The following is a 13,739-nucleotide window of genomic DNA, read 5'->3' on the forward strand; positions in this document are numbered from 1 at the left end:
CATGAGGTGAAAATGATCATCTGTAGTGGTTGATAGTTTTGTGAGTCAATAAGACCCAATTGTTGTAAGGCATTGTCATGGTTGCATTTTATAAGCCACCATGGATAAATGACCATGTGGGTCAATAGGAGTCTAGGCATGAGTCAGGCAAATAAATATTGGTCCTAGAAACATCAGACCAATGCTTGAATAGGTCTAATACACCTTGGAGTCGCCAAAGTTGAAAAGTGCAAGTTGACAACTTTTATTGTCATTGCAAAATGTTGTAAAAAGGGATAACTAATCCTCCAACGGTTCCAAAGTTTGAAAAGTGGTTGGAAACCGTTAGGGAGGCTATATTATGCCCACTTGGATTGATTCCAGGTTGTTGTTGGTGTAGTTGTTGAAGTTAATGAAATTTGATGATGTTTTGGAGTTTGGAGCAATACAATATACTTGGAGTTTTATGAAATTCTATGTTTTTGCTGTTCATTTATGATCATTATGGATTGGTGGATGTCTGAAACCAATTGAATGAGTTAGGGAAGTCTCTTACCTTTCATTTGAATCAAGTTTGAGGTTTTGTAACAATCAGTTTGTAGGGATCCATCCAGTTCTAACCAGACTGGTCACAAACCCTACCGACACCTAGGGTTTCACTGTAAAGATGCCCTTAATTTGACATTTTCACTAGAGGACCAAACAACCTATGGGAAAATGTTAGAAGGACCATTGTATCATAATATTTTGGTGTTGGTTTGCAGGGAGGCTCCAAGACCAGAGAGATTTAATTGACCCTAGATGGGCATCTCTATGTGACCACTTGGACTGCAGAAGTGGAAATCACTTGCAGAAGGTAAAGAAGATAGGATCAAGTCTTGAAACCTTGGATTTGGTGGTTTGCCACCTTGCTCCACCTTGAAAAAATGTTGGTTTAGTCGGGGGACTAATACGAGGGGTACTTGCTTTGTAAATTAGGCTTAATTGGCTTAATTAGTTCTGGAAGGATAGGAAGGGTAGGGACCTTTCAACTTGTGGTTAGAGTCTAATATTTTGGGGAATTGTGTAACTAGATAAAGGGTACTTGAATCTACCTTTAGTTTGTCTTTTCATTTGGAATTTTGTTCAGTTGTGTTTGGAAAACTCAACCGGTAGGGCTACTAGACAATTGGACAGTTGTGAGGCAAGTATTCCCTAACACATCTGATAGCCTGATCTTATGGGTGTTTTGTGTTGGTTGGACCACCAATAGACAAATTCTAATAGGTTTCCATCCCATCGGTACCGGAAGGTACTAAACTAGTTCACACAAGGGTAGAGTGTTTTCATCATACCGGTACCAAAAGACACTAAACCGGTATGGATCCGGTCACACAAATTGTTGTGTGAGTTGAGTATTTGGTAGGTGTGTTGTTCACACTTTTAAAAAACAAAAGAACTTGTTTTGGACATAGTAGTTGTGGGTGAGAGAAGGTTTTCACCTAGCTTGTTGCCTGACTCTGCATCAGATAACTTATTCGATTTCTAAAATCTTTCTAAAAATATATAAAATTCCTTAATTTTTGCTTTGAAAAATAAATTTATGAAAAAGCCTTAGTTGAAAAAAATATAATTTTTGACCTTAAAAATAAAAATATAAAGAAAAAGCTCCTCTAAAATTCTAAGAGATTTCTAGAATGTAATTTTTTTTAAAAAAATTGTTGATTTATGACAACATAAAAAAAAAAAAAAAAAAGAAGAAGAAGAAGAAGAAAAAGAAAAGAAAAGAAAAGAAAAGATTTTTGAAAAATTATTAAATCATTATAACTAACTCAAAATTAATGATATGAAGTTGAGGTTTTTTATTGCATGCTCATAAGATTATGCTCAAACTTCAAACCATTTTATAAATATGTTGAAATCTTTAAAAACCTTAGGGTTGTTTTCGTCAGCTTTGTCTAACAAGGCTAGTTTAGTCTTGATTTTTTTTTATAATAAAGTAAGAAAGATGAATAGAATAAGGTCAAAAAACCTCCAAAAACATAGATGAAATAGAGATGTGGGTTCCATAAGGCATGCAAACATGCGAAGGGTGAATATATGAATCAAAATAAATAGAACAATATAATGGAAGATCTAAATTCACATCCATAGTCAATAAGTCAATAAAGGTTGAGATTAAGATGAATAAAATAAAATGATAAACAATAATATTATAGAAAAGATCTTTTATCAAGCTCTATTATTTCTTTGACATTTGGTTGAACTATTGAAATATGGACTTCTCTTAAAATTTTTGCATAACCATGATAACAGAATAATATGATGATGGTTTGATACTTATATTTTACAAATTATAAGATGCTCAAGTGATAATGATTGTGCTCTTGATATTGATCTAAGGGGATGAATGGGTGCACGATTTTATTTATATGCTTCATTTAACATGTGATCAATGGTGAAATTGATTAGAAAGATCAATGGCTGATAAAATTTGAGAGAGTAGGATGAAAAAATGAAATATCATTGTGTCATGTAATTAGAATATGGATTGATGAGGTGGAAGAAGTAAAAGGGATCAAATGCATAGATAAAATAAATAAAATATTAATTTTATTTATTTGTGGTGGAAAAATAAATAAATTATTTGAAATTTATTTAATTTTAGCAAAAGTGTTAGCTAATTGAATAAATTTTGAAAATTATTAAATTATAGTGGACCAAAATATTGATTAATTAAATATAAATTATTTAATTAATAGAGGGAAAATTTGGAATTAATTAGATAATTAAAAATTATTTAATTAATATACACAAAGAGAGAAAATATTAGCTTAATTGAAAAATTAAACATTATTTAGTTAATATGAATGAAAGAGTTGATGACATCATGATGAAAAGACATGATGAAAATGCTTTAGCTTTTTTTAGGTGTCTACAATATAAAGTGCTACTGAGAGTACATGACAAAGAACAAGCCTATATGATTACATCTTGTATTACTTTATATGGACCCATTTTGCATCATTTTATGTTTGAATATGTAGCTAACATGCATGCTATATATACTTTAAAATGCATGATCATTTTAGTCCATCGACATGCAACTTAAAGTAAGGGTAAAATGTAATAGGAAAATTTGCATACCCATGTTATTTATCATTTATTTTTGTGTCCATTTTTTGAAGTTGAGATCTTTCCTCCATGTTGTTAATCTTCTATTTACACACTTTTCCAAATCTTTTATTCACATTTAACTACTTTTTCATATATTATATTTATTATACCTATCCATGCACTTATCTTCAAGTATTTCACACCCATATTGATTTAATTTTTTTTTTTTTTTTTTGTTTTGATGGCCAAAATATAGTTGTCCATTATTTTTATCACCTTTTGAATTGTAAGTGGGAATTGTAACTTCTTATATGCATTGGAGGAAGAAAAATGACAACTACATTGGATTGCATTTAAAATTTGACAATTTGAGCTCGTACCCATATAATTGATCATCTATGAATTGGATCACTAGCATTTTAAAATTCAAATTCAAATTTGGTAACTCCTATCTATTTCTTTAGCTCATAGAGTTTACCAAATACATATTTGTGTGGTTTATTCCTATGTTCTTGTATGTAAAGGCATTAAATTACATTCATTTGATTATTAAGATTTTTTCTAATACCATTTGCATCTAGGGAAGGAAACACTTTGATTGGTGTTCTAAAATGAGTTTAGATGTACACACTCATTACATGAGCGTATGCATGGCTAAAGTGTTGTTCTCAATATTTTAGCTATATTTGTTTAGGCTTGACATAAGAGAATATCCCCATGTGACACAATGTCAATCTCTTAAGGTATTTTTAAATACCATTCTTTATATATTAGAAAAGATAGAGGGAGCATGGGTGAAATAGGTAAAATATAAATTAGAATTGTGTAGATTATTAGATTATTTCCATGGGTGCAAGACATTTTCACAAATGCATATATAACCCAAATTTGTAAAATTGATCCTTCATACTATTAATTTTCCCTTTTGATTCAAAGGTATCCATTTTATAGTATACCATTTGAATTACAAAGCTAAATATCTTTTTATTTGTGCTTTTAATATTTAATTTTAAAAAATATACCCTCATTTTTTATCATTAAATTGATCTAAGATGTGTACATATGAAAATATATATATTATACATATGTGTCGAAATAATTTTTTTAAATTCAACATAATAATATTTACATATATTTCAAAATCTAAGTAGAATCAAAATAATAATTTTTTGAATCTAAATTTATAATTTAAATCTAACTTTCAATTATATTAATATAATAAAATTTATTTTAGACAAAATTTTGATGTTTTAATCGTTATTTTTTATTAAGCTAACATATAACTTTTGACATAAGTTTAAACCTCTTTTATACTAAAGGGTTAAGGCTAGGGCATACTAAAATCCCAAAATTTGAATTTGGCAATGTGCGGGTAAAGCCTTGAGATGCAGAAGGGACAGGGTTGTAGCAGGGTTTTGCAGGTAGAGATTGGCTAGGTCATAATCACAAATACAGTCATCAACAAGCTCCTACTTGGTCGAGCATGAATAGACGACATAAATCTAGCTCTAGGGTTGTCTTTGACATCTGCGATGGTTCTCCTCGACTCCCAAATAGGGATCTTTCGAAGACCTTTGATGAAAGAATATGGAAAAATAAGAGGCTCAATGTTCATGCTTAGAAATCGAGTTTAGCTGATAGGTGTCTAGATACTTACCATCATCTCCCATCCTTCGTTTCGTGGCCAAATAATGTCTCTATTAAAAGCCCCAAATTTTTGTCTAGTCCAAATAACATCTTGATTCATAATAGATTTACAGAAGGGGAAGCTTTCAAGGCAATACGAACAAGCAGTGCTCCCTTCATACCAAATAAATATAACATTTTGGAGAAAGAAGCTGCAAAATGTGAAAAATAGGATTGAGGAGAAGGTGCTGCAATTTGAGAAAGACAGGCCCAAGGATCTCATCCTGTAGAGAAAGATGCCGATGGGGGTTTTGTTAACAATAGTTATAGCATTGCATTACTAGATGAGTTACTTTCATCTCATATCAAATTCTTAAAGGATACAACACTCATAAGTAAATTCTGGGACCACAATCTACAACTTTCTGATATTATGGAATGGGCAAATAAAATGTGGATAGGGGTTAAGACAATTTCATTTTTAGATTCACAATCAAAATACCTGATTATTTTATTTGATTCGAAAGTCAATAGAGATGAAGTCCATAAACACAAGGGATGGTTTTGCATGGGTCCAGGCCTTTTTACTTTGCCTTGGGTACCAAATTTTAAGCCTAATCCAAATTTATGTCAATTCATGCCTTTCTGGATATCATTTCCAGACCTACCCCTTGAATACCAAGACCTTGATATTATTGAAACTTTAGCTAACAAGTTTGGAATTTTTATAAAGCATGACTTGAGCTCATTCGAGTTTATCCACTTGCAAGTCAAAGTGTGTCTCCTTCTCAATCTTTCAAAGTATTTTCCCTACTCAATCTCTATTCAGAGAAAATGGGGAGCTTGGGATCAAAAAATAGAAATTGAAAATGCTACCTATGTAGATCAACACCAAAATTGTCTGGGTCACTATAACACACAGTGGCAGGGTACTGGTCAACAAAGGATTTTCGTGTGTAAAGATCACACTTCGTATCCTCTTCAATGCTCTTTACATTTGATAGAAAACATAGGTCATTTTCAGGAGGAGGGATTGGGTGATGAGCTTTCAATACAACCGCTTAAGGTACAAGACATGATGACCTTCAATGTCTCTTTTGAGTCAGTATTTAAGAATGCCCATCCAGACGATTCACCTTGTTCTCCTAATCAGAAAATCCTTAATGAAATAAATCTTAAGCTTGTTGGTAAAGCACTTTTAAATGCATTTCTTAAGGTATTTTTCCCATCTATTTTGAGAAAGCACAAGTTCTTAGGTTTTGATAGGAGCTAGTTTTTTGGTAAGATTATCAATTCTGCTTTCTCTTTGAATGGAACACTTTGGCTTCATAATCTTCAAGGTCATAGACACAATTCTTTTAGTATTTCACATGAAGGGCTCCGATCTTATTTTAAATTGGAAAGTATTGTTCAAAATTTGATCTTCCAGAGGGATTCAATGGGTCTCGTTCATATAGAGTCATGTTCCCCTTCCTTGCATTTTGCTAAATGTAACAAAAAATCATAAGAAGAGCTTCAAAGAATGGCATATGAGTTGATTTTAAGTGTGGCTTCACAACGTTTTGATGAAATAGCTCAAGAGGAGATGCTAAGAAATTATGCTAACTATGTGCAACTATTAGGGCACGATAATAAGCTTGGTTCTAGTATAAGTGGCAAAGTTGACAATATGTCTCTTTTAACTAAATTTGAGGGCCCCGAGATACTTTCACAGTCTCACTTTAAAGATTGGATTGGGAATCAAAAAGCACTTGTTCAACATCAAGATATTTCATCTGATCATATTTTGCCAATTGATCATGCCAATATGGAAAAAATGCAGTATTTTGGTCCATTTAATTCTGGTCTAGATGATGTTGATATCTGTCACCAGTTATCACCGGATGCGTTTCCAAGAATTTTTTCAAAAATAGACCACGAAGGGGTTTTAGTAGAGGAAGAGCAATCAAATTTTGTCCCTTGTAACTCGTCCTTGGAAGAAGATCTATTTAAGGGAAGCTTTGATTTTTCTCAAACCCTTTCCATCTCCCAAACGCCTGCTTTAAGTAAATCAGATTTGAGAACTCCTAAAAAAAGAGGGAGAAAGTCAAAAGTGGTTAAAGCAAAAGAAGAAATTGATACTAGTGTTCAAACCACCATTGATAAAAAATTCTCAGCTACTAAGAGAGTTACGAGGAGAACTAAATGTAGTTCTCCTCAACAGGTATGGAAGTCTTGTCTTGGAATGTCAGGGGTATAAATGCCTCTGAAAAAAGGAAGAGACTCAAGTTACAACTTGACTCTTCTCAGGCAGATGTAGTTTTACTTCAAGAAACTAAAATGTCAGATGAGGTTTTTCTAGAAAACAATAGCCAAATGGCCACATTGGAAATTAGCACATAGCCAAAGTATAGGTGCTTCAGGAGCTCTCGTGGTTCTCTACAATCCAAAGTTGATAATTGCTCAATTTGTAAAGCAAGGAACCAATTGGCAACATATTAGTATAAAGCATTTTGATATGTTTTTCAACTTGATAAATGTTTATGGTCCAACCTCTACCTAGGATAAGAAGAATTTATGGTCCTCTCTCACTCGGATCATTCAACAAGTTGTAGGGCAAAATATTATTTTTTTAGGGGGGGGGATTTTAATGCAATTACTTCACTAGAAGAGAAAAATGGTGGTATTTGTCCCCCTATCAAGACTATTCAAGACTTTATAAATGATAATGACTTGTTTGACAGTCTTCCGCAAAATGGTTTTTTCACTTGGACCAATAGGAGAGTTGGTTTCTTACAAATTGCAGAGAGATTAGACAGATTTATTTTCTCTCAAGAATGGAGGGCTCAAAACTATTCTTTACAGGTTCAAATTTTACCCTTAGCAGGCTCAGATCATTTCCCTATCCTTTTGAGTATTGAAAAAATGGTAGCCCTACCAAAACATAACCATAGACCTTCTTTCAAATTTGAAAGGATGTGATTCCGACATCCTCACTTTCATGCCTTGATTCAACAGTGGTTGGTAAGTGCCCCTAGGTGGTGGGCACCAAAATGTTTAAGTTCCATAAAACAATGCAGTATGTTAATACCCAAATTAAAAAAAATGGAATAAGGAAGTCTTCAAAAATATATTTGTCCAAAAAGAACTTTTTGAAAACCAGTTGCATCTGATTAATGAACATATCATCTCTAATGGGCTTGATTCAAAATTATTTTCTAAGTAGAAACAGGCTCAGGCGAAATGGGAAGAAATCTCTTAGAGAGAGGAGGAATATTGGAGACAAAAATCTCGTGAGCTATGGTTAAGGGAAGGGGATAAAAACACCAAATTCTTTCAGATGTTAGCTAAGTAGAAGAGGGCAACCACTACTATATTTTCCATTAAGGAAGCCTCCTCAAGTAAAACCCTTCGAGATGCTCAATAAATTCAAGATGAAGGAGTTAATTACTTTAAGAACTTACTTGCTCCTGCCTCTTCAGACCCTCCACTCGATGTGCAAGAACAAGAGATTATGGATGCTATTCCTCATATTGTTTGTCCCCTAGATAATCAACAATTATTGGCACCTTTTAAAATTGAAGAGATCCATAAAGTAATCTTTTCTTTCCCGCCGGACAAGGGCTCCGGGTCCAGATGATTTTACAGCTTTTTTTTTTTTTCCAAAAATGCTGGGATATTTTGGGCTCTGAATTGTTGGCAGTAATGGAGGAGTCAAGAAAGAGCTCATCCATTCTTCAAAATTTCAATACTACAAATATTTCTATTATTTCAAAAATAAAAGAGCCAATAACTTTTGCAGATTTTAGGCCCATTTCGTTATACAATCAATACACAAGATTATAACCAAAGCCATTTATTTGAGACTGCAGAAACTGATTATCAAAATCATATCCCCAGAACAAGGTGGTTTCGTTCCAGGAAGAGAAACCATGGAAGGTGCCTTAGTTGCCCATGAAGTGTTGCACTGCATCCACTCCAACAATGCATCTTCTTTTGTAGTCAAATTGGATATGATGAAAGCATATGTCAAACTTAACTAGTCTTTTCTGTTTAAAGTCTTGAGAAAATTTGGATTTGCTAAGAAGTGGTGTAAATGGATTAGGGCATGTATCTCAAGAGCTCACTTTTCAGTGTTAATTAATGGTGTTCCTGCTAGTTTCTTTGCTGCTTCGCAAGGTGTGAGACAAAGAGATCCCCTATCCCCGTCTCTATTTATAATTATGGCAGGAGCTTTTAGCAGAATCATTAAGTCTAAACATGGTCAAGGGATTTGGAGGGGTGCTCATATTGAAGGTACATCTGTGTCAATTACACACTCTTTATTTGCTGATGAAACATTGTTGTTTGGTAAATCAAATGTTCAAGAGGCAAATCAGATCAAACAAACTTTGGATCTTTACGTGGCAGTCTCGGGTCAAAGAATTAATGCTAAAAAATCAAAGATATATGTTTTTAATACAAATGATATCGTCACAAGGAAAATTGTTGATACTTTGGGTTTCTTTGAAGAGTGTCTTCCCACCACATATCTTGGCATTCCTTTTTTTGTAGGTGCCAATAAGTTAGCTTATTGGAAAGCTATTATAGATAGAATTAAGAATGCCATTTCCACATGGAAGACCTGCTAGCTGTCCTTATCAGGGAGGTTACTTCTAATAAAAACTGTCTTGTCCGCCATTCCCAATTATTTCATGTTAGTCCTCAAAGCCCCTATTGGAGTCATTCATCAGATTCAAAAACTTATTAGAGTTTTCTCTCTTGCCTTATTATATGGACTGCCAATGGCAAAAAAAACTAAGGTTCCCTAGGTTACATGTTGAAGGAGATTCTTCTGTTATAGTGAAAGCTTGCTTTTCCAGATGTTCATTTAACTGGAAAATTTCTTACATTTTAAAACGAGCATGGTTGTTACTAGATTCGTTTGAGGAATGTTGCATTTCTCACATAATCAGGGAGGGTAATAAAGTAGCATATGTATTAAAAAATTTGGGTTGTGATAAGCTAGAAGTGGACTCTGCATCTCCAAATTTCAAGGTGAAATTTTTTCCTCATCTAGTAAGCATTATCAATGATGAAAGGAAAAATATTTAAATGATTGACACACTCACCCTATTATTCAAGATTTCGACAGAATGTATTAACTCTGGTTTTGTAAAGTGAGCAGTTAATGATGTTTCTACACTCGCATCAAGTTGATTTAAAGTTTGACAAGTTCGGCTTTATTATTTTGAGTTGATTGATTGTTCATCCTTCATCTTTGTTGGAAATTTGATGGTGGTCGAAATGGTATTTGTCGATTTCTCATTCACCTTCCATGTTGGCAGTACGATGGCGACTTATTCTATGAGCTTCCATGTTGGTAGTACGATGGCTGCCTACCCTATGAGTCTCATGAGATCAAAGATATCTCTTCGTTTGATCTCACACATGCGGCATCCTTTGCTACTCTGCAAAATAATTTAAAAAACCAGTATCAAGCATGTTGCTTAGACTTGCTAATAATTTTACAGCAGATGGAGATTCGAAATGATTTTGGCAGGGAATGTGATTATCAAGATAGCCATTGTTTTTATCGGGTGTCAATTCATAACTTGCTTGTTCTTGCCTCTATAGCCTGCCTTGTTTTAATGCATTATGGATTTCTCTCTGCGAAACTATAGAGTGCCCGTGATAGTTGCTACTTGAGAGATGTCGTTTGAGGACCACATCGCTGAAGACCAGTTGGGTATCGTCTTCAACACCTCCTATCAACATTGTAAACGACGTATCTAGAGGATTATTGGTGAAGAAATACTCTATCCGTAGGAGAAAAGGTTTTGGGGCCAATCAGTCAATGTTGGAGATGGTTTTTTGTCAGGCTCACAGCCTATGGAGAAGTAACTTTTGATGTTCATATAGGTTTTGGTGCCAACCGATTTAGCCTAACAGGTTTTAGACTCTTCGATTTTAATCCAACTGGTATAGTAGAACCCGGTAGTGGAGACATTTTGTAAACCAGTACTGTAGTACCGGTAATGGAGGCTCTCTTGTGAACCGGTTAATAGGACATCATACCGGTATTCAAGTTTCAATATAACACAACCGGTAACGACAACTTTTTCTTCAATGGACCAATATACACATCTGCTCACCGGTAACCGGTTGTGGTAGCTCTACAATGAACCGACATGCAAAATGGCATTCTAGTACTCAAGTTTAGTGGTAACCGGTAGTGATGGCAGTTTTTTATGAGTACATAAGGATTTTATCTAGATCCGCTAGACTCAATTTTGGCCTCTATAAGGAATGTACTATGGGCAAAATTCATCTCTTTCTTTGGATCTTTGGGGGGTTTCTTCTTATAGCTATGATTTCTCTTTGATCATTGTAACTGAGCAAATATATAGGGTTTTCTTCTTGGTTCTTTCCTTAATGAGCTCTTGAACCAGTTATATATATATATATCAGTGCCTTGCCACTTTTGCCTTAAAAATAATAAAAATTATGGACTTCAATTTTTTGGGAGAAAGATAAAAATTGTGTTTGAAAAAAGTTTAAATAAAAATAAAATATTTTTTTTAATCAACATTTAGAATAAATAAAAATTAAAAAAAAAGCAAGTTATGGATTTCGATTTTTTTGTAAAAAGTTTTGAATAAAAATAATTTTTTTTCTTCATATTTGTCAAAAAATTATCACATAATTTCAAGTCAAAGTATAAGTACTGTTGAAATCTTTTTCAATACCAAAAAGAAAATATATTTTCATAAATTATGAAAATATCATACATCTTAATGATTTTTTTTATGACAAATATGAACCAATTACTTATCTAATTTAGAAAATAGAATTAAAACAATACTATTTCAATCTACCACTTCAAGTTTTAGATGTATTCTTAAAGTTCCCAGTCTCTATATTTTTTTAATCAAGATTTAGAATCATATTTGTAAGAAATTATCATATAATTTCAATCTAAGTATAATTATGCCGACATGCATCTACAATGACATACAAATATCCTAAACAAAAAATTGTTTCAGTCTCTCTATAACTATTATTTTATTACTCTGAATAAAATAGAATCATTGCCATTTGTTTCTATTATTTTATTACACTGAATAAAATAGAATCATTGACACTTGTTTCTAAGTATATGGAACTGTTACATCTTTAATGAGAGTGAAAGAGTGCAACATTATTCAGTTCGATGTCCTTTTTGACAACTAATAAACATGCAAGACAATATTGTGATATCTCTCGATATTATTTTACATATATATTTTTTAGAATATAAATATACTAGTAAAATATTATCATATATATCAAAGAGCCCTTGATTTAATGACAAAATTCATATTATAAATATCCTTAAAATCTTTTTCAATATGAAAAAAAAAATTATCATAAATTATAAAAATATAATACATGTTAATGAATTTTTTTTTATTACAAATACGAACCAATTTCTTATCTAATTTGGAAAATAAAATTAAAACTGTACTATTTCAATCTACTACTTCCAGTTTCAGATGTATTCCTAAAGTTCAGATCGTTTTTGAACACTGATCATCAACCAAACTATAAGTTTTCCGTATACTGGATCTCTTCTACTTCAGTCTAATAAATTAAAAAAAATTATCACATTTACTTTAAAAATAATTAAATTTGCAGACAAAAACAAGCCTCATACCTGATGCGCGGGGTTAGTGGAGAGCTGAAGCTGGAGATGTGCAGCGAAGGGTGCGACAGCAGGATCCCTGGAATTTAGCAGAAGAACTTCATTCGCAGTAATAATTGCCCTAATATACTCCAAATTGATCACAATTGCTCGCTCCCGGCCAAGAATACAACAAGGATAAGAAAGCAAAGGATCCAAAATACGCAGATCGCGAGCGTTAAGAGCCGTGCGGCGCAAGATCACATTTTTCCCGACCTCAACGACCTGCGCATTGCCGTGCTCGTCGAGCAGCAGCCATGCCTTCACGCCTTTCTTCCTCCTCCCTGCGCTTTTCTCCTCCTCTTCGCCGCCGCCATTAATGGCCGCCCTAGTTGCAGAAAACCTCGGCCTCGGCCTCATTGCCTTGCGAATTTTCCGACGAAGTCGATTACGGAATTCTCGACTACTACATTGCTGATTATGCTCATTTCATCCATTAATTATCCTTGAGATGTGCGCACATGACACCAGCGCCAGAAGATCCCTCCCCGAGTTTCATCTGGTTTCGCAAAAGAAAATTTCGAAGCATCTAGCGTGGGGTAGGGTTAACTTCATTCTTCCGTTTACTTTTAATAAAAAAATTCAAGCAAATATTAAAAATATGACCTTATTTAATACTCTTTACTCAATAATATAGGAAATTTTGAAGTGGCCATTTTCTCCTCCTTTTTTAAGGATTTGAGTCATTACTCTTTTCTTTTTTAAAGGACTTGATAAATGAAGTAGTCATTAATTTAATAATATAGGGTATTTATGTAAATTTTTTATATGATGAAGAGTGCATATTTTATATTAAATTTTATAAAAATGTAATATATAAATTTATATACGATAGTGGAATAGAATCACTATCAAAAGTTGATATGAAAGTTCATAAATAAAAGAAAAACATTCATTGCTCTGTAGCTAGAACAATTCTAGTTGGAGGAAGAGGAGGTCATCATTAGGGGACTTGGTCCATCCATGCCAAAAATATTTGCCATCAAGAATAGGCTCCTAATATGTGATGGAGTCCTCTACATTTTTATCTTTTTCTCGATCAACTAGTATTGTGTGAACAAAAGAAATTACAAGGTATAGTTGAGAGAATTTCCTATTGTCATGCCAATTAAGGATATTTTGATCACATTGGGAAGCAGAAGATTGGCCATGCCACAAGGGAGATTAGTAATGATGTTTATTTTGAGGAGACAATGTGTTGAATTCATATTTAGAATGCATAATATGCCTATAATCACTACACCCACATAGAGGAGGGACATACTTGCTACTAGGAGAAGGTGGCACCTAAGGAACACTAGCCCAATGCTCAATAAGAGTTTGCAAGTTAGAAACTTTCAAATAAAATTTATTGATC

The 13,739-nt window shown here is 33.3% G+C and overlaps 1 protein-coding gene across 1 annotated transcript; it reads right to left on the reverse strand.

Annotated features, from left to right (window-relative positions):
* Positions 1-12,344: 12,344 nt before the first annotated feature.
* LOC131049289 (magnesium transporter MRS2-3) lies at positions 12,345-12,912 on the reverse strand. The gene has a single exon (XM_057983341.2). The coding sequence runs from the start codon at positions 12,740-12,742 to the stop codon at positions 12,350-12,352; it is 393 nt and encodes a 130-aa protein (XP_057839324.2). The 5' UTR covers positions 12,743-12,912; the 3' UTR covers positions 12,345-12,349.
* Between the last annotated feature and the right edge of the window lie 827 nt (positions 12,913-13,739).

This window comes from Cryptomeria japonica, chromosome 10 (assembly GCF_030272615.1).
Source record: "Cryptomeria japonica chromosome 10, Sugi_1.0, whole genome shotgun sequence".
Taxonomy (NCBI): domain Eukaryota; kingdom Viridiplantae; phylum Streptophyta; class Pinopsida; order Cupressales; family Cupressaceae; genus Cryptomeria; species Cryptomeria japonica.